The 19296-nt window shown below is 36.7% G+C and overlaps 1 protein-coding gene across 3 annotated transcripts in view; it reads left to right on the top strand.

The window, feature by feature from the left end:
* ABI2 (abl-interactor 2) overlaps window positions 1–19296 on the top strand; it is a 70564-nt gene that overhangs the window by 37947 nt on the left and 13321 nt on the right. For 2 of the 3 annotated variants that reach the window (XM_010565431.1, XM_010565411.1), the window contains exons 3-7: window positions 787–963; window positions 11892–11989; window positions 12749–12895; window positions 13959–14083; window positions 17800–17958. In XM_010565431.1, the coding sequence (XP_010563733.1) occupies window positions 787–963; window positions 11892–11989; window positions 12749–12895; window positions 13959–14083; window positions 17800–17958 (706 nt within the window). The remainder of the gene's footprint in view (window positions 1–786; window positions 964–11891; window positions 11990–12748; window positions 12896–13958; window positions 14084–17799; window positions 17959–19296) is intronic. The other variant, XM_010565422.1, reaches the window with a different exon arrangement.

Here is a 19296-nt window from a genome sequence, read left to right as displayed (position 1 = left end):
GTCTTGTTACCAAACAAGATTCAAGTACATGTTTTTAGGCAACAAATTTTCAGCAGAGCTTTGTCTTACACTAGAGATTCTGCTGTGGTACTTGTTGTAATATGAGGAGGGAGGGATTTTCAGTGTTGGCCTTAGGCACTCTAAGTGAAGGCACTGGACTTAACCACTGACTTCATTGTGGATAAATTAGTACTGAGCACCTTCTAAAATCTAATCATTGCTTTGTGATGAGTGATTTGTAATGACTGAAATATTTTGTCCATTTGTCTGAGTGAAATTTTATTCTATCATATAACTAACTACCAGTCCTAGTTTAGCAAACTGTTTTACAGTGTAAGAAAACCCTGCTTATGGCTTGTTTTTCAGGTCATAAAAGTTAAGGTTTGGAAAGGTATCCTTACACTTCATCTAGTTGGAGGCTATTTCAAAGATGACCTTAGAAACCAACTGTAAAATTAAGAAAGCTAATTGAAGGAATCGTATAAAACAGTGTCAGTAAATTAATGGGAACTACTAAGAATAGAAAGGAGGAGGAATTTTGCTAAGTTGTAAAGAATGGGAGTAACAGAAAACCCAAAGAACCTGTAGCTATTAGTGTGGGTTTAGAGGTGGCAAGTTCAACAGTAAATTGAACAAAGACGATGTAATCAAATATATGTAGTGATATGTTTAGCACAGTATAAAGAGATCTTCGAAACATTGGAACTGATTCAAATTTTTTTTTTTTATACTGACTCTGTATTCAAATGCATACCACTGTTAGTAAATACACTGCGTCTTTTGTAGACGGTGGACATTCACAAAGAGAAAGTTGCTAGAAGAGAAATTGGTATCTTGACTACAAACAAAAACACCTCAAGAACTCACAAAATCATTGCACCAGCTAACTTGGAGCGACCAGTTCGCTACATCAGGAAACCTATTGATTATACAATTCTAGATGATATTGGACATGGAGTGAAGGTAGGTGATATTGTTAAAACAGCCAAACTGCAAATACATTGTCTTTGTATATTTTCAAAATAACCTGATGCTTTTCATGGTAATATACCAGTTTCTCCTTGCCTGGCCAGTGTGTGTATAAACGTAAGAGGAGTCCTGTCCAATTTGCAGTTGCCCCTTTCCCGTTCCCTTGCCCCGGTGTTTCTAAACTTTGCAAACTCACTGAATCTTATTTCTGAGGATATTCATGACTATGGGTTTCACTTTTTAAAATGCTTCTGAATACCTACTTGTGTGATGCTGCCATTATTGTTTGAATCAGTTGCCAGGGATATACCTGAGAACTGAAAGGCTAATGACAGTCACTTTTCTGCCTGAATTAGCACCACAAAGTATGATCTAGCTGTAATTGCCATTGGTTTACTTTGAAGCTCACCCAAATAAAGGGTTTGCATGAGAAGTATTATGTGCTCCCTTTTCTTCTTTCTGTCAGAGTCAGTTCTACCCATATCCTGTGGTGTGCTTTGTCTCTACAAATTTTGTGCCATATGGGGTTTCAGAATGGGAATATTGCTGCCAGGTTTGAAGTCAGCTGGTTCTCCCTTTTAAGACCAGGAAAAAGGAGGACTTTCAGGGCAAAGATCAGACTGAGACACAACTGGTGGCTGTTGTATGCAAGCATTAGATCAGTGTAGACAACAGCAGTAATATCATGTGCAAGATTAGATATGCATTTTTAAGAGCGCATCCTGAATGTAAACACAGTCTTAGCAGGTGTGAGCTCATTGTTAACTTGTGCCAGGAAAACAAATATGGAAATGAGAACACTGACAGTGTTAAAGTTCCAGGAGAAGAAAGGTAAATAACACAAAGCTGTGTCATTTTTACATGACAAACTAACAAATCTGTAAACCTGCTAAGTAGCAGTAAGGTAAGATGCTTCTTCCGGTGAAAGTACACCAGAATTTCTTTTGCTTGACAGCTAACTGCATTAGGTTATCTATGTAGTTCAATTTGAACTGTCTGCTTGGATAGCCTTTTAAATGGCAATAGCTTGTTTAAGCAAACAATTAAAATTCAAATTCTGAACAGTCCAATTTAAATCTTTCACAAGCAATTTTACTCAAAGTCTTCTCAACATCCTGTTCGTTAACAGAAAGTCTTTTTCCCCCATTTCTTACCAAAAGAGTTAACCTCAGTTTGTAGCTCTAAACAGATTTTAAAAAGACAAGTGACTCTAAGCTTGATTTGGAAAACCAAACCAAATCAAACCAAAAAACCCCAGCATTCATAACTACAGTTTTGACCAGGAAATTATTATCAGTCTTCTGTTAAAATCTACTGCCAATTTTTATAGATTTTGAATTTATGCAGGTCAGCAGAACTCCTTCTGGATATGGATGGAGCATATTAACCTGTAGGATTACTGTTGCTAATATTTTAATGATCACTTTTGTTTTAAGGAGATTATTTTAGAACTCATTAAAGAATAGTTTTTAATTGCTCTGCAGCACAATCGTACTTAGCACTGGCTCTAAACCACTGTAATTGGTATCCCACTTACCTCAATGTAGCATAATCGTACTCGCTGTGATGCAATGAATTACGTTCTTCTGAAAGAACATAGTTCATCAAATGGATGATGACTCAAATGTGTATTTGCATCCATTTGTTATGCTTATGATATGCTTGAAACATCTCACAAATTATATATATACAATGTACTATAACTAGAAAATGAAAAAGTATTGTGTACTTGTGAAACAATAAGCAGAGAACTTGAAATCATGCTATCCTTAAGATCCATAGATGTGTTCCAATCAGGTTAATCCTGTGTTCAGCACAGAAGAAAGAACCACTGTCTTGCTGATGGGGAGAAAGTGGCCAGTTGTGCTTATGAACCTGTTGTTTTTGTTCTGCTTAAGTAACTACAGATTAGCAGATTAGTTTACTAGCTCTCTGACTGGAGAACAAAGAAAAAAAGAAAAGGGATAGGAGCTTTAAATTTACCTATTTATAGCTCTTTATTGCTTGAGCTGTGGCATTTTTCCCTTCAAATGAGTATTCAGAAGGAGTTATTGCATAAATAATACTAAAGTTTCAGTTAGCAGCAGGATGCCTTAGTCTGCATTCTTTGTCCTTTTTCTGCTACAGGGCTTCCTCTCTAGTACCTGGACCCAGAATTATGCATTGTCAGGACAATCAAAGAGCTAATGCAGCAGGCATTCATTGCAGCCCCTGAGAAAGATGGCAAACTGGACAGAGAATAATACAGGAGATAATACAGGGAGCATCCTTGGCCAAGAAATCCAGTATGCCATGTTGAGAGAAGTAGTGTAAGTGCTTGAGTGCCTATTCCTTCCATTCAGAAATTCGAAGCATCAGTGAATGCCACCTTCAGGAAAAGGTGCTCTACAATATAGTTACTTAATAGGTGAGAGAGAATTTAAGTGCCACTATATCATTCCAGTAGTCTCTCCTCATCTCTCCCTGAAGCTACAATGCTGCAAAAATCTGAAGAACCTTTTGTCTGAAAGAGATTTGCTTTCAATTTTTTTCAAATTGAGTTTCCTGAGCTACAAAGTCTTCCAATCTGTTCTTCCCTCCAAAGAGTTCTTTAGTCAAGAGGATGAAAAAAAACCAACAAAAAAGCTTGATCCATTCAAAGTGGTGTGTATTAAAGGCACCGTAATTATCAGGCAGTGCTGCTGAAGAAAAGGTCTCTGCTCATGGACCCTCTAATGTAACTGTATGCAGCAGAGACTGTTTTGGTTAATAGATCTGTGGAACTTTAAACTCAAAGACAGGAGATTTTCTAGTAAATCAGATTATGTTTCTTTTTTAATACATTAGGGTCTCTTCTAAATGGTTGAAACAGAGTAGTCAGTCTGGTTGCTCCACTGTTGAGATTCTCCATATTTAATGTTTGGTGTTACAAAAAGTGTATGAAATGTAATGATATGTTTAGATTAGCTGAACTGAAAACAGATCAAATGATATTCAAATAGAAAGACTAGTATTTTTGAAAAAATTATTATGGCGAAAGAAGGTACATGGTATTGTGCGACTAAGATGTAGGACTTAATGTCAAAAAGCTAGCACTTAGGCTTTAAAATAAGATTTAGCAGTTTGTTCATGTCTTAATATATTTAGAAAATGTAGTTTAGAAAATACTGATATGTGGTGCAGTATACATATAGAGTGCTGTACTTCTTACAAGATGTAATGATTTGCTCTTGATCTTTGTTAGAGAGAGATCTCAGGGCACCAGGTTAAGAGTTAACTAACAGCATTGTCTAGAAAAGAACATATATTAGCTTTCATATTCTAGAGGTTTCTTTTTCAGCTAGTTGTAAATATGCTAATGCATGTAACAATTTAAATGAGCTCAGGGTATTGATAAGGCTATTTTTTGACAGCTCAAATAAATTAATCTCTGAAGTTAATCCATCTAGATATCATGATCCATTCTGATAGAAGCTGACTTTTTGTTAGCACTGTAGGAACTTGAATAAACAGTGTACAAGCATTTGAGCATTAATTTTAAGTTGTTAATCTAAAGGCTTTGTGGTCAATGTATATTAAAAGTTTCAGCTTGAAAATCTTTTGTTCATGACACATTCTGCTTTAACCACTCTTTCTATGATCTACTGATACATTATTTTGTTAATGCTGAATGCTTAACTTTTTTCTTTCTTTTTCCTTTCTCTTCATATCCTGAAGTTCCAACTAACCTTTCAATGCTTTTTTTCCTTACCTCTTTTATTTGCTCCATTTATGCATTAAGTGGTTGCTTAGATTTAAGGTAAGAAACCCCAGGGCTGGATTTCCATTCTTATTATTCTGAGACTATTACACACGGGGAGATGATTAACATGAATGTTACTGATTGTTTAAAACAACACCCGCTCTCCCTCCTGTATATCAGACCTTCTGTTGAATGATTTCATTGCAGATAAACATTTTGTGATATAAATTGATGTATTTATGTAAGGAAGCTAACACAGCTCATTTTAAAAGCTTTGTGGCAAAATACTGACTGCCTTCAACATATCTACCAGATCATTTACAAGGGAGGAATGTTGTGCTAACCTTGTGTAGACAAAAAGATACAGTGAATAGATAGCAGCTGAATATGAGCCTCCCCCTGTGTAATATTCTTTTTATCCTATATACGGTGTAAGTTATGATTTGATTTAGATTAATGTTTCAGTGTGAGATTGTTCAGATAATGGGCTCCAAAGGTGTGTAACAAACTCAAATCTGTATATTATTTTTTAAAGTTGCAGTATCCTTAATTTTTTCAGAAACTGCTAGCACTATTTAAATACTGAGAGGCACTCATACATGGAAATTTTCACAAATTTGGTAGTTATGTAAAATATTTAATAACTCTTAAACAACAAGCTAAGTGATTTATTTAGTTGAATATTAAATGAATACTACATCAAAGAACTCTGAAGTATGTCAAATTCTCAAGCATCTTAAAGAGGTTTAAATGCTAGTAGCCTTAGTGGCTGCAGAAGTAGCAATACAAAGCATTAAAACAATTAGACAAGCAGTTAAATGAAGTTACACGGTACTGTGCTGGAGTTCATAGTACATTAATTAATAGATAGGTTATAGCCTTTATTGAGTATTGTGGTATCATCCTCTTCCTGAAGCGCATCTGGTTTGGGGAAAGAGGGAACAAAAGTTTTTCAGTAGCAGCGCCACAGTTTTAAAGTGGGAACTGTATTTTAGAACATAGAATACTAATATGTAGTATGGGTACATTAATTAAATAAAGTTCCAAGTTGATGTGAAATATTTTTCATGACTAAGTATTTTCCATGACTGGAAAAAGCTGAAAGAAAATCCTGCACATTGCTGAAGAGATTGCCTGTAAAACCATGTATTACTGTAGATACCCCAATGATGTCCCTATGGAATTGGCCAGATGGTACTTTTAGTAAGATATTTAAGTGTATGTTGTGCATCTGATCACAATGGGAAATCTTTAAGAAATGAGAGATTTCTTGCATGTCATTTGAAATTTATTTTTACATAAGTGTGTGAGATACAGTATTTCAAGTCACGTAGTGTTTAAAAGCTTTTTATTTGAGAATTGCAAAATATATCTCCTCCCTGGCTCTTTCTGTCTATCCACACAAAATGGATACTTCTAATGCTGAATATGCCTTATTCTGGGTGCGGTTCATATTGGATGATGGTTTTCTCAGCGAACTTAAAAAAACAATTCGCAAACTCAGTTTTGTTTGTTGCTCTCTGCAGTTGCAGTTACAAACAAGTAAAGACCATCCTAAGAAAAATAATTTACGATTGTATAATTATAGATTATGTGTGAACTGCCATATCTGTGCATCATCTGCAGTGGTGATAAGAGTCTCTTCAGCTTTTCAGAGAAAATTATTTTTTTCTATTTATAGGTTTGGAATGAAAATAACACTTTTTTATTATAACTCCAGTTAAAATATTTCTTTATTTTTACTAGAGTAAACCTGATCAGAAATTTGATTTGGGAAATCACAATATATCAATCAACTTCTCATTGCCAAAACATGTGGGTTAAAAAAAAAGAAGAAAAAGGCAGCGCAGCACCTCTCAGTAGACCTAAGTCACTCTTTAAGTCTCACTATAGTCACTGTGCATCAGCCTGAAAGAAGAAAACTAAAAGGCAGCTACTAACCCTAGTTCCATGTGAATAATAATTTTACTTCACTTACGAGAAGTTGGATATGAAGTGTTTAGCCTGTATTTATTTTTCATGGCTGCAAAGAAACCTTAGTCTTAGCTAACAGTTACAATATTAAACTGACTGACTGTAGCAGGAGTAACTGTGCTTGTGTCTGGGTAGCTTAAATTTACATTTTAAACAGATTTTGAAGAAAATTCCGATTACAAGTCAGAGGAGTATTTGTAGCATCTCCTGTCAGCAAATCAATTGAAAATGACATTTTTTTAAGCCTTTTTATATTTACCAGATTTGGTTCTTCAATTACTTTACGTAGGTGGATGTGGTAAAAACAAGTAAACTCACTTGCTGAAGCTTCTACTTGTGGTCATTTGCCAAGACAGGGTTGAAATTTAGACATTTCACTTCCCTATCAACCGGTTAATCAACTGACAAACATATGGTTTAGTTAGACATGCAGAATAAGTATTCAAGTGGCTAAGCACAGCCTGAAAAGGAATTTACTTTGAGGTAGCAGATGATGGGCCAAAAATCTGTTCATCCTCTCTAGCGTTAATGAGATGAAGCAAAGTGTGGGAAGGTAGTTTTCATTCAGCCTTAGGTTGTTTTTGCTGGAGTCAGGCATAAAACTGCTCAAGAAGTTTGGGTAGCTGCTTGAAGCTTCTGAATATAATCCATGGAACGTTACTGTTGGGACACTTTTTCTTATTAGATTTTGGGGAAAAGATGATTCTTTTGACATCCTGAAAGTTCTAGAAAATCTGATGTGACCATAAAGCCCCACTTAAAAATTTCTGGGCTGAGTCCAATTTTGGCTCCTCCTGAGGTTTGATTGTGTGGAATATCTAGTATTTAGGATTTTTGGAAAAAAAAAAATCACTTTGTTTTGGTAATTGAACTGACAATGAGATGTTCTTCAGAAGAGTAAAAATGTGGATTGAAATCTTTGTTGCAGGTAAGTGACTTACAGCCATGTAAATACACCGTGCATTTGTGCAAATAGTTTTTGCACGTCTGATGACCAGCTCTTACATCTGACCAACTATGTATTTCTGCACTTCTTGTTCAGTGAATTTTTTTGCTCATGAAAACTTTCCCAAGAATTGAATTGAATGAACTGCAGGATTTCTCAGTTTTAACCAGTTTCTTTCACTACAAATTTCTTGTACAGTGGAGTGCTAAAGAAGCTCAATCTGTTCAATGTTTATAAAAATGTAACTATGAAGGAAACACAGTCATATCTAGGACCATAAGAAGGTGATTTCATCACTGGGATCTATGGAAAACTCTTTGCCAAAAATAGAAGTTGGATAAATATGTCTTAATCATTCAAAAAATTAAACTTAAAATGATCATTTTCTAAGGGCTCTAGTCCAATCCCCTGTCATGTCTTGAAATCATCAGATGTTACCTTTCTAAAACTGACCCCGTAGCTCAATGTAGAAAATATTGGATGAAATACTATTGTACCCTTTTAAAATAGAATGGTCTGTAGTGGTCCATTTCTTTACAGTTCATTTTACAGTTGTTGCTGTGGAGCTGGATCTCAGACTATCCTCCAGGATGTGTTACTTACCAAGGATCTGCTTATTTGAAGTTGTTTGTGCAGTTTCTTCCTCAGCAAAACTTCAAATTCCAGCTCCAGTGCTGACAGAGTTACGGCTTTGGTAGAAGACATTTTCATCTGTAGTGCAGGTGCTTGCTAGTTCACATATAAAAAGCTTCTGCAAGGTATCCAGTAAAAAAAAAAAAAAAAGCTTATCCAAGATCTCCCTAGAATTATTTGGTGCTCCTCCCTGTAATTTCAGTTGGTAATATTTTCTACTTTTTTGCTTCCGTTGGAAGAGGCAAGAAGAGAATGGAAAAAATCCCTGCATGCATTCTGCATAGACCCTGTGCACTACTTGTCGGTTCACAGGGTAGTCTTCCTGATTTTAGAACAGTCAGCTGTTTAGGTTTTTTTTTTCCTGAGCTTTGTGCCCAAACCATTATTGCCTCTCTTAATTTTTTCTTTTTTTAGCACAGTTGTGAGCTGTTTTGGCAGTTGTGAGCAAAGGCAGAGATACTCCTTTGTGTTTCTGGTTGCAGGCTCTGTTTTGCCACACAGTTTGCTAAAAGAATTTGCAAGCTTTTAACTACAGACCATTCATGGATCTGTGGGGTCCTGCAGCCTGCAGTCAAACAAACCACCAACAGACAAATGAATTCCTCTGCTTTCACCCTCTAATTAATCTAGTTGCATCTGGTTCGTTCCAGCTGTGCAGAGCTAGGGGAAATGTCGTCAGAAACAGCACAACTTCTGGCAAATTCCAACTTACTCCAGCAAATGGATTTTTTGAAACTTGACAGCAAATGGAAATGTGACCTTGAGTTCTGGTGGTTGCCTTGGATTTTAGAAGTTTGTAACAGGGATGTGTGTGGATGAGGATTTGTGTATGGAAACTATCTTTACAACCATATGTGCAAAATGGAAAAGGCAATACAGTAAAGTTTTGCAAGAGGGGGGCATTAATGGCTTTCTCTTTTTTTTGCCTAGTAGAAGTTATCATTGAAGGGTACACTTGGAAATGTTAGAGTATTTGTATCTCAACTGAAGTTGCAACTTGTATAGTTTTAAATTTTCTTTTTTTTCTTTTTTTCTTTCCTCAAGGCAGTCTGTAAACTTTTTTAGTGTCTTGCGTGATATTTCCACATATCTGTCCATTTTGATCAGAACTGCTGGAATAATTTTATATTCTTCATTTTTCTTCTGTGATTTTTTTGGCCATAAGTCAAAGGCGAAGTTACTCAGATAGGGTTGTTTAACTTACAGTAGCTATCTTGAAGCCATCAATCCTGTCAGATTTGAAGACAGCCCTGTAAACTTTAATTACTTGCTCTTTCAACATTTTGATTTCAATGTTGAAAAGTAATTTCAAAGAGCCTGAAACTAAGCTTACTGTCAGTGCATTGCCCCATCTTTCAGTTTAGTCTTTCTTGAGGGTGGCTTCTTCGTGACTAAAGTTTCTTGGCTAAAAAAGGATCACTTTTTCTTTGGCCACATTTTTTAAAGCTTTCTTCCCATCCTATGTCAAGGATATGTTTATTCACAGTGTTAATGGAAGTACTAACAGTCACTGGAGTTGTGCATTAGTCCGGCAAGTATTACTTCCACTTCTTACTGTATACTGCGTGATGTCACTGCATCCTCCACCTCTGCTGTCCTTTCTTTTCATGTAGCTGTAGCTGAGTAGAAGCCTAAAACTTCATTTTTGTTCCTGCAGTGATTGTATACAAATAATAAGATTCTTTATGGAATTTTATATTAACTGTAAAGTGATAGCTAGTGGTTACCTCATCTGGTCAGAAACAATAGTGTAGCTAATTAAAACACCTAAATGGAGTATTCAGGGACACACAGATTGGTCTAAGTTTGCTGTCATCTAAAGACATCTGAGCCCCCTGCCCCACTAGGCTTAGCGGGCTGTTTGAAAATACAGCAAGTGACAATGCAGTGAGTGTATAATTAAGGTGGTGGTGGGGGTTTGTTTGTGTCTTTTTTGGACAACTCAAATAGGTAGGAGGGTGAAACAGACGTCTTTAATGAAAGAGGAAATACAGGGGGTGCTGCAACTTTAAAAAAAAAAATCAGATTTGTGCTATTTCTTAATGTTCCGTGTATAGAATAAAATATACTTCATTTTACACTTTCCCTCTTCCCTTCAAGTAGTTGTAGCTTAGTGCTCACCTCATCCCTCACTTGAATTAACTTTAGATTTCTTGTTGCTTAGAGTTGGCTTAAAGGACTTCATAATGCTGTGCAAAAGAATTTTGTCTTAAATTGACATTACAAAGTACTCTTGCACAACTAAATCCAAACATCTGTTTTTGAGTCTGACAAAAAAACCACCTTCCAACGTTTGGTTTTCTTTTCCTCCCAGCAGATTGAAAATGTGATAGCACTGGGATTATTTAGAGCCAAGGAATCAAGTTACAGTGGATTAGAATACTGAATATATTACACTGTTCTCAATATTTATCAATTCACAAATCTAAACATTGCCAGGGTTTTAAGTGACTTGTTATAGTCAAATTTTAAAGGAGTAATTTGCCTTTAATGACGTTTGCAAATACTCTTAATGCCTTGATCACTGTGCCTTTTTTATATGGGAGGTGGGGGTAGTAGGCAAAACTTACATTTTGGAAATAAGAAATACTGTGAAATAGAGCATGACAGTAACAACAGAAAAAGGGATGTAAGCATACTTATTTAGGTTTGTTGAATATCTCTGTGTCTAAGCAATAGTTTGAGCATTCATAAATCAAAGCTGTTTAACAGAGACTTGTAAGAAGACCTGTACTGATTCCTGTAAGAGTGCATGCATTGAGGGAATTACGCTTGGCTGGCAGTATATAGATAAGCAAAATGCCTACATTGGTAACAATGGTTTATGATTCCTAGATTGATCAGTCCGTCAGGAATGCAGATGAGTTTTTTAAGGAAGTTAGAGTAAATTCTTTTATAGAAAAGTTACTTAATTAGTATTTTAACCTGAAAGTGAGGGAGGGGACAACTGCAGTTACGTCACATGACAGCTAAATATTTTTCTCCTCGTCCATTTATTTATCAGTTCTTAGAGATTAAATTGCTACAGATTTGGTGGTGGAAAAAAGTACATCTTTGTATTTTTCTCCATATAGTTTTCCCTCTATGTTTACATATACATAAATAATATTTACAATAAATATTATCTTTAAAAGTTTTGATACTGTACTGTGAAAACATTGAAACATTAATGGATCCTATTTGGAGATTACTTTGACTTCTCCATATTTAGATGAATTACATTAAATTGTGGCCTATTAGATAAACCTTAGTATTTTTAAAGAGTATTCAAAAATATTTTTGCAAATTTACCATTCAGTAGTGCAACCTGAAATAACTGCCTTTATCTCAAAAGGTGACTGGGAGGTTTAACCAAGTTAGATACAGTGTCTGTATTGTCAGTGATTTAATGTTTATGGGATAGTCTAAAGGCAAATTCACTTTTTGTATATACAAGTTTTAAAAACCCTATGTAATAAAGAGTCCTTTGAGCGCAACTCTTGACTTCTAGCAGAGTGGAAATTGCATATAAATTGCATGGCCTCTCAATTTTTTTGTTTGTTTAAACCTTCCCTTACTTAGAGTTAATTGCTAAAGGCATCTCAGTGTCTTTCCCCCTAGAAGCTGAGCTTAGTGAAGGCTGTTTTTTTTCCCCACTTTTTCATGCAGGTCAGCACACAGAATATGAAGATGGGTGGGCTGCCTCGTACAACACCACCCACCCAGAAGCCACCAAGTCCACCGATGTCAGGAAAAGGAACTATCGGGTAAGTGTAGTTACCAAATGTGTAAACAGCTTTGGTGAACAGAAGGGAAAAAAGGGAAGATCTTTCTCTGTAGTGTGGGGGGTTTTGGTTTGCGGGTTTTTTGGGTTTGTTTTAACCATTCACAAAGGTCAAGAGGTATTACATCTGCATCCTCTTATATTGGTCATGTCTTATATATCAGTTAGCACATTTCTGCGAGAAGACGGTGGGCATCATCATCCTTTCCCAACAGGACCCTTTTTGTCATTGCAGAACACTTAACTACATGCTTTAGAGTAAAAAGTTGTTAATTGTGTGGCTTTGACAGGTGGTGCTGAACAACTGGAAAACTAGTATGTGGCACTGTTCGTTAATTATTTGTGCTCTGTGTGATAAAAGTACTTTTCTGTTAAGTCTATGAACTTGACTTTGACCTTAGGAAAATGTGTTAGAACTGGGATGAACGCTGTTTGTTGGTTATGTGATTATGTATATACATACAGACTGCAGTGCTGTATTTTAAAACAGAATATGGATTACCTTTAAAATAACAACGGGATGTGCAACGCAGAGTTTATTAATAGGAAGATTGAAGTACATGAAGAACATCCTTAATTGTTTTTTCTCATCCTACAAAGCAGATACTTCAAACTTATTGAAAAACATTTTTTCTAGTTCCCATTGCTGATTAGTATGTAGCTATCTTTTAAAGAATGAAAAATCTTTGGTTTTGTCTGTATTATCTTAATTTGCTTGTGAAATATGCTTGTCCTTGTGTAGGCGTCACTCTCCCTATCGTACGTTGGAGCCAGTACGTCCTCCGGTTGTACCAAATGACTACGTGCCTAGCCCAACACGCAATATGGCTCCCTCACAACAGAGCCCTGTTAGAACAGCTTCTGTGAATCAGAGGAATCGCACATACAGGTATTCAGTGTAGTCCTGTACAAAGTGTGGTTAGTATTGTATAAGCATATGGACAATAAATGCTATGATAAATATCAAATCCATCTGCACCTCTACAGTGAAGCTTGCTAATTCATGATATGGACTAGGAACATCATTTGGCATGACGAGAATGCGCTCTCATAAAACCAGAATTCACAAAACTGTGAATTGTGTTAAGATTGTTCACTTAATCCCCTAGTCATCTTAATTTTAGTGCTATCACTTTGTTACAGTACTTAATGAGTTACTAAATTTTGAAGTCTTTCAAGTAGGTAAATCGTGATATTATTTTACAAAATGCATACAAAACAGGGAGGAGACTTTGTACGCAACTTGCCTTTTACATGTTGAAGGACCGCATAGTATGCTTATAGTTCACATTTTTGTTTGAACAGTCTTTGATGTTTATAGATTGAGCAGCTGAAAAAGAGCATTGTATTTTGAGGATACTGATAACTTCAAACACAGAATAAAGCTGAACTGTATTACCAAAGGTTCTGCAGAAGGCTAGCCTTTTCTCTAGGATAATAAGAGTTTCGTGATGTGACAGGTCTAAATGCTTCCCTTGAAATCTTTACTTTTTAAACATCATAAGTACTTGAGGGTGGCTAAACAGGTGGACTTAAAATATAAGAAAACCTGACTTTTGCTTTACTGTCTTACAATTTCCAGATTTCAGTAGTCTCATATTGAAAGCATATAAATCAGAGTCTAAACAGTCTACATGTTTTGTAAGTTATAGGAAAAAGGTCTGTATTTGTTCAGTAGGGGTTTAACAATATTGGAATGACATGCTTTGGAACAAGGTTCCAGAAGTGTTTCATTTTTGGGCAAGTTCACTAAGACTAATTGAAAAAGCTGTTGTGTTGTAGTCAAAGTGAAGAGTTTTAGGAAGACTAAGCTTTATATAGGTTTATATCATTGTTTCGTTTCTCTTGTTCCCTGTTGTTCCTTTGAATTAGTAAGGTGATACATGAGGGACCTTACGTTTCAGCATGCACAGCAGCATATTCATACCCTGGGTTATTTTGGTTTCTTACAGCAGCAGTGGGAGTAGTGGAGGAAGCCACCCAAGTAGTCGGAGCAGCAGCCGAGAGAACAGTGGAAGTGGAAGTGTGGGTGTTCCTATTGCTGTTCCCACACCGTCTCCTCCCAGTGTCTATCCAGGTGAATGGAAACTTGCTGTTCCTCTTTCTGATTCAGCATTAACCTTTAGCATTTGCAAGTCTCCTAAACCCCAAGAGAAGTCTCAAAGTTCATTATCCAGAAACACGCAAGCCTTGAAAATTGCTTGCTATTGATAGTATGAGTTTGAATCAAGTAGTATCTTTTCTGGGAGTGTCCAATGTGCTCTAATGCTTCTTTTATATATTAATTTGTTTATCAGACTTTTTTGCCTGGCTGTCTGCATGTGACTAGGTAGGACACAACACCTTTTTAAGTGGGCTAGGGGGAACTTCTCTGTTGTCCTTTTAAGCAAATAAATGTTTTTTCATTGGCTGTTCATGCAGATACATAGAAGCATGTTTTTAGAAAATTAGATGAAATGAGAGGCAGGTACAGGGTAAATCTTCAGTACATTAATGCAAGCCTAACTGAGTTGTCACAAAGACACTTGTTCAATGTAATCGCCCCAGTCTTTCCAGATACAGGAAGTGATACTAGTATTCTTTTTCCTTTGCTTAGCCCTTTCAGTGAAGAAGAGTGTATAGTTGGCTTGCAGTGTGATCTGAAATACATGATGCTTCTGAACCAAAGAAGTGGAAATTTTTGGCTTTCCTCTTCTCTCTATTTTCTAATTCGTATAAAAGCAAAGGGCAGCTGCGCTACAGATCGAAGCGTACATAACAAAGTGCAAACGTATCTTTCAAAAGTTACGGCTTTCAGTGAGAAGTTCTGGGTTGTTCCCTTCAGACCTGGAAAGAAGTGGATTTGCTTGACCCTCATTTGCTGTGTACATAGGAATGAGCCTTTCTTTAACAGCTCCATTTTTCTCTCATCTCCTCGTGCATTCTAAAATACTATGCATCTAAAAAATAGCTAACACTGAATAGTCAAAGGCTTTCTCTAATCCTTGCTAACATACCTCCTTATTAACTCCACCTCTTCCTCCTCTCTTCACTTAGCCCCTGCTGGCTCGGCTGGCACTTCTCCCCTTCCTGCTACCTCTGCTCCTGCCCCCACTCCTCCTGCTCCTGCCCCTTCCTCCGCTGCCCCAGATGCTGCTGCTGCTGCTGCAGGAGCTCAGCCCCTTGCTGATGGCTTCACCTCTCCAACTCCCCCTGCTGTTTCTTCCACACCCTCTACAGGTGAGTGTCTGCTCCAGCTGGTGGGCAGGTGAACCCAGATGTCATCATGATCCAAGGCTTTTCAAAGTTACTTCAGAAGCAGTGATTTTTTTAATTTTTTTTAATATAACTAGAAAATACCTGCTAATATCCAACTATAAGGTAATGGTTATAGTAGACAATTCAAGGTGTGCTGGTTTTATAAACAACAATCATTTAGTTTTATCACTTTCTTATTCTTACATTTATGTAATTATTTATTACAGTATCATTTTACTGTGGTTTGCATACTGAGAATCTCCTAGAATAATTACATTTGGGGGGAACCAGCACTGATAGTTCTAGGTCTGATTATTCTCTTTCAGTAATGGAGTAAAAAAAAAGTGCATCTAGCAAAGTATAATTTATATGACTGGTCTCTTCAATGCTTTCAAATGACTAGTGTCCTTTCAATGAACTGATTAAAAAAGACATTTTTTTTGTGTTCAATGTCAGGTAAAATACAACTTTTTATTACCCAGAATAGTACTAAAGCATTTTGTTTTAATAGGTGGTACTTATGGTGTATATTGCAACTTGCTTTTTTTAATGCTTATGAAATCATCCTACATTTTTCATTTTCTCATATGCTAAAGCTGCAGCATATAGTGCTTACTAACCATAACACTGTTCTGTATCAGCTTTTGATGAGGAGTTACACCTGCATTGTAAAGATCTCCTTTAGAGAGCCAAATTCATGTATGGCTACCTGTGTGCTTTGTTACTTTTCATTATAGTGGAGGCTGATCACAACAGCGTGAATTGGTTTGTGTGTTTATTAGTGTTGGTCTTAGTAAGAATTTCACCAGGTGTCAGAAACATTCTTGAAATCATATTTAGTTTAAGGTACTGTGGCTCTCATAAAATTAGAGCATACTTACACTAGAATCTATGACTATGACTAGAAGCTTTCAAACTGTGATGAATTTTGGTATCAGAAGATGATCCTGATGTATAAACTACTTTCATGTTCAGAAGATGAGCTGTGTCATATGGGGCCTCAATCAGTTTTCCATTTTTGATGCACTGTCAGTATCCCAGTTCTTAAGCCATATTGCTTCTGTATTTTTGACAAATCAAAATCAAGCAGAGATTAGTATTTTAATGGGTATAAAATCACATTCACAATTGCATAAGAGAAATTTCAGGTTACTTACTATTTTTAAGATCTTTTGTTTCCTGTGCTATTAGTGAGGTTCCTTGCATGGCTTCTCTGAAATAAAGTACTTGAAGAGACTGGATAGTTTACCGTTTATGAGGTTGTAGGTTTTGGTCCTTAAGGATCTCTTATCCGTTTCTTCTCTCCTCCCTTCTCTCCAATCACCACCAATTTCTACCAGTGCATTAAGTAACAGGGAGACAGACACATTGGAAAGATGCATTAGGAAAAATGTGAAAAAGCCTATATACTAGGTGGATTGTTCCTTAACTGTTCTTCTTCCTCACCTGTAAAAAGTGCATTTTTTGAGATGTACATATCTGTACAAAGCAGGAGGAATGTGACTCTGTAGTTCATGCATTTGCTCTTAGAAGCAAGTAACAGAGCAAGCAACTTGCATTTTATTTATTGACTTAGTGTGAAGTTTTGCAAAGCAATCAAAACATAGTGGAGAACAATGCAGGTTTTTAAAAAATTGCGCATTCATTTGTTCTGTTTCCCTATTTACTTCCCTGCATGCATGTCTCCTCAACCACAGTGACCGTCCCTTGTTTTCTTGCAAACTCTGAAATCTACCTCTAGCACAAATGGTGGAGGCAGAATAGTTAGGGAAGGTAATAACCCATATGGGTATAATAAATCCTGTTTACTGTTATATACAGTATATAAGCCAGAGCACTTTATGTGAGCACAGAAGATAGCTTAATGGTCTTGCTTCATTTATTGCTTGCTTAGATTCAGGATTGATTACTTAGATACAGGAAGTGATTAAAATGGAGAGCAAATTTTTAAGGAGTTGTTTCAATTGACAGCTCCCTGAAAGAGGGTCTTTGAGTGTGATTTCATTTATTCCATCCTTCAAGCAGTTTCTAACATTCTTTTTTCCCCAGATGATTCTCTGCATATTTCCTGAATGGCACTAAGATAGTTAGTATTGTGTTTTTCAGTTGTAGAAGGTAACAGCTTTGTATCTTGGAAATGGCATATAGTTAGTTTGTACGTGTATATTGTTTAATTGCTGGACTGTGAAGTGGGGTTTTTTTGCAGTTTTATGAATAACTAAATTTGCAAGAAGTTATTATAATACATTATATAAAATGGATAACTGGGAATTATTTTCTCTCATTTTGAAACTTTGTAGCTTAGACCCCTTTGTATTTTCATACTGGCTTTTGTGAGCAGTGCTGAGTACAGGCAGTTAGGAGAGTTGTTTTTTGTGCTGCTATTGAGACATCCAGTGTCCTGCCAGTCTGGCAGCTCAACTGGCTGACTGCTCCGAGGATGCAGACTGTCTTAAAAAAACAGAAACCTTTCCAAGCCTTTGAATATTGAATGCAGATATAAAAAAGGCAGGCATCGTTCTTCTCTCTGCTAATACATTTCTCTTTCTAACCTAGGTCACCCAGTTCAGTTCTACAGCATGAACAGGCCTGCATCTCGACATACACCCCCAACAATAGGGGGATCTTTGCCATATCGGCGTCCTCCTTCAATCACATCACAGACAAGCCTTCAGAACCAGATGAATGGAGGACCATTTTATAACCAGAATCCAGGTAAGAAAGTTTTCCTGCTCTGTTGCATTCAATGCACTAGTGGCCTTCAGATCTCTGAAATCTTATGTTCTGTCTCTATTGCAGATCTTGCAGTTAGTCTCAGGTAACTTCCAGTATGTTGCTGGTAGCCATGCCAAAGCTGCAGTCCAAGTACAGAGTGTTCAGCTTCCCTTATGGCAAACAGCTTAAAACAATACTGGCTTTGTTGCAAAATAAGTTGCTTTTGATCTCACAGTCCCTATTAGACAAGCTTTAGTCCTTTGCTACACCATGTGTCATGTATCTGCTTTGCTGTGGGATGGGTATTTGATTTTGCACCAGAACATTGATTCTTCATGAATCAGTCTTTATCTTGTATGTTTTTTCCTTCTGATTAATGGACAGTTCAAGAAGTTGCAATTGTTATACAAGGGTAAGCATTAGACACTTTAGAGACACCAGTGGTATTTGGTATGGGATGCAAGGGAGCTGTGTCATCTGCTAAGTCCACAGGTGATGTTATTTTAATGGGCAACCTGTCTTAGAAAGCAGGATGAGATATCAACAAGGAGTGGCGTGTCCTGTGTGTCAGGCAGAACACAGTAGCTTTTTATCTAAGGAGTCCTTTTCCATGTGCTTCTGATGTGATGTGAAGGTTTTGATTCCAGAGTAGGGGAGACTTTCTTTTTTGACAAAGCTACAGAGAGATGCAGGGGACATACTGAAGGTTCCTTGTTAGGAAATGCCCTGTTACCAGCAAGACTGAATGTTGACTCGCAAGCACTACAGTGCGTTTGTGTTTGTGGTTGTTGCGGTGGTGGGTTTTGGTAGTGGTTTTTGGTTTGTTTTTTTTTTTTAAATTGACCACTGAACTTGGAATTAGGTCAAGTGCTGCAATCTGCATTTAAGGGATTTGATCAGGTTCAAATATTACTGCTTGTGAGCTACCCTGCAAAGAGATGTGTGTGCTTAACTTCAGAAGGAAATGGATAGTCCTGCTGGGGACAGGGGGGTGGAGGAGGTTATATGACTAAGTTGTAGTCCAGTTGCCTGAAATATGTGGCATTTGTTAAACACATTATTTGTGTATTGAAGGCTGAAAGGGAACAGGCAAGAAGGAAAGGGTAATAGCAAAAAAGGAAACCTTTCAGGATTACCTTTGCAGTAAAGAGGATTTTCAGTATATCCAGAGAGTTTCTGACAACTGCTGTGCATTTCTGCTTTAGCAAAGGGATAATTCTCTGCAAGCTACCATTGCGTTGTTAATAGGTAATCACAGAAGATGCCAAATAGACCTTAAATAAGTTACATAACCACAATTCAGTCTGTGTTCCCCAAAAGAAGATAATGATTATGGTG

This window comes from Haliaeetus leucocephalus, unplaced genomic scaffold, assembly GCF_000737465.1.
Source record: "Haliaeetus leucocephalus isolate CR32 unplaced genomic scaffold, Haliaeetus_leucocephalus-4.0 Scaffold1, whole genome shotgun sequence".
Lineage (NCBI taxonomy): Eukaryota > Metazoa > Chordata > Aves > Accipitriformes > Accipitridae > Haliaeetus > Haliaeetus leucocephalus.
The sequence above is the reverse complement of the archived record's forward strand: the minus strand, read 5'-3'. Positions and strand labels throughout refer to the sequence as shown.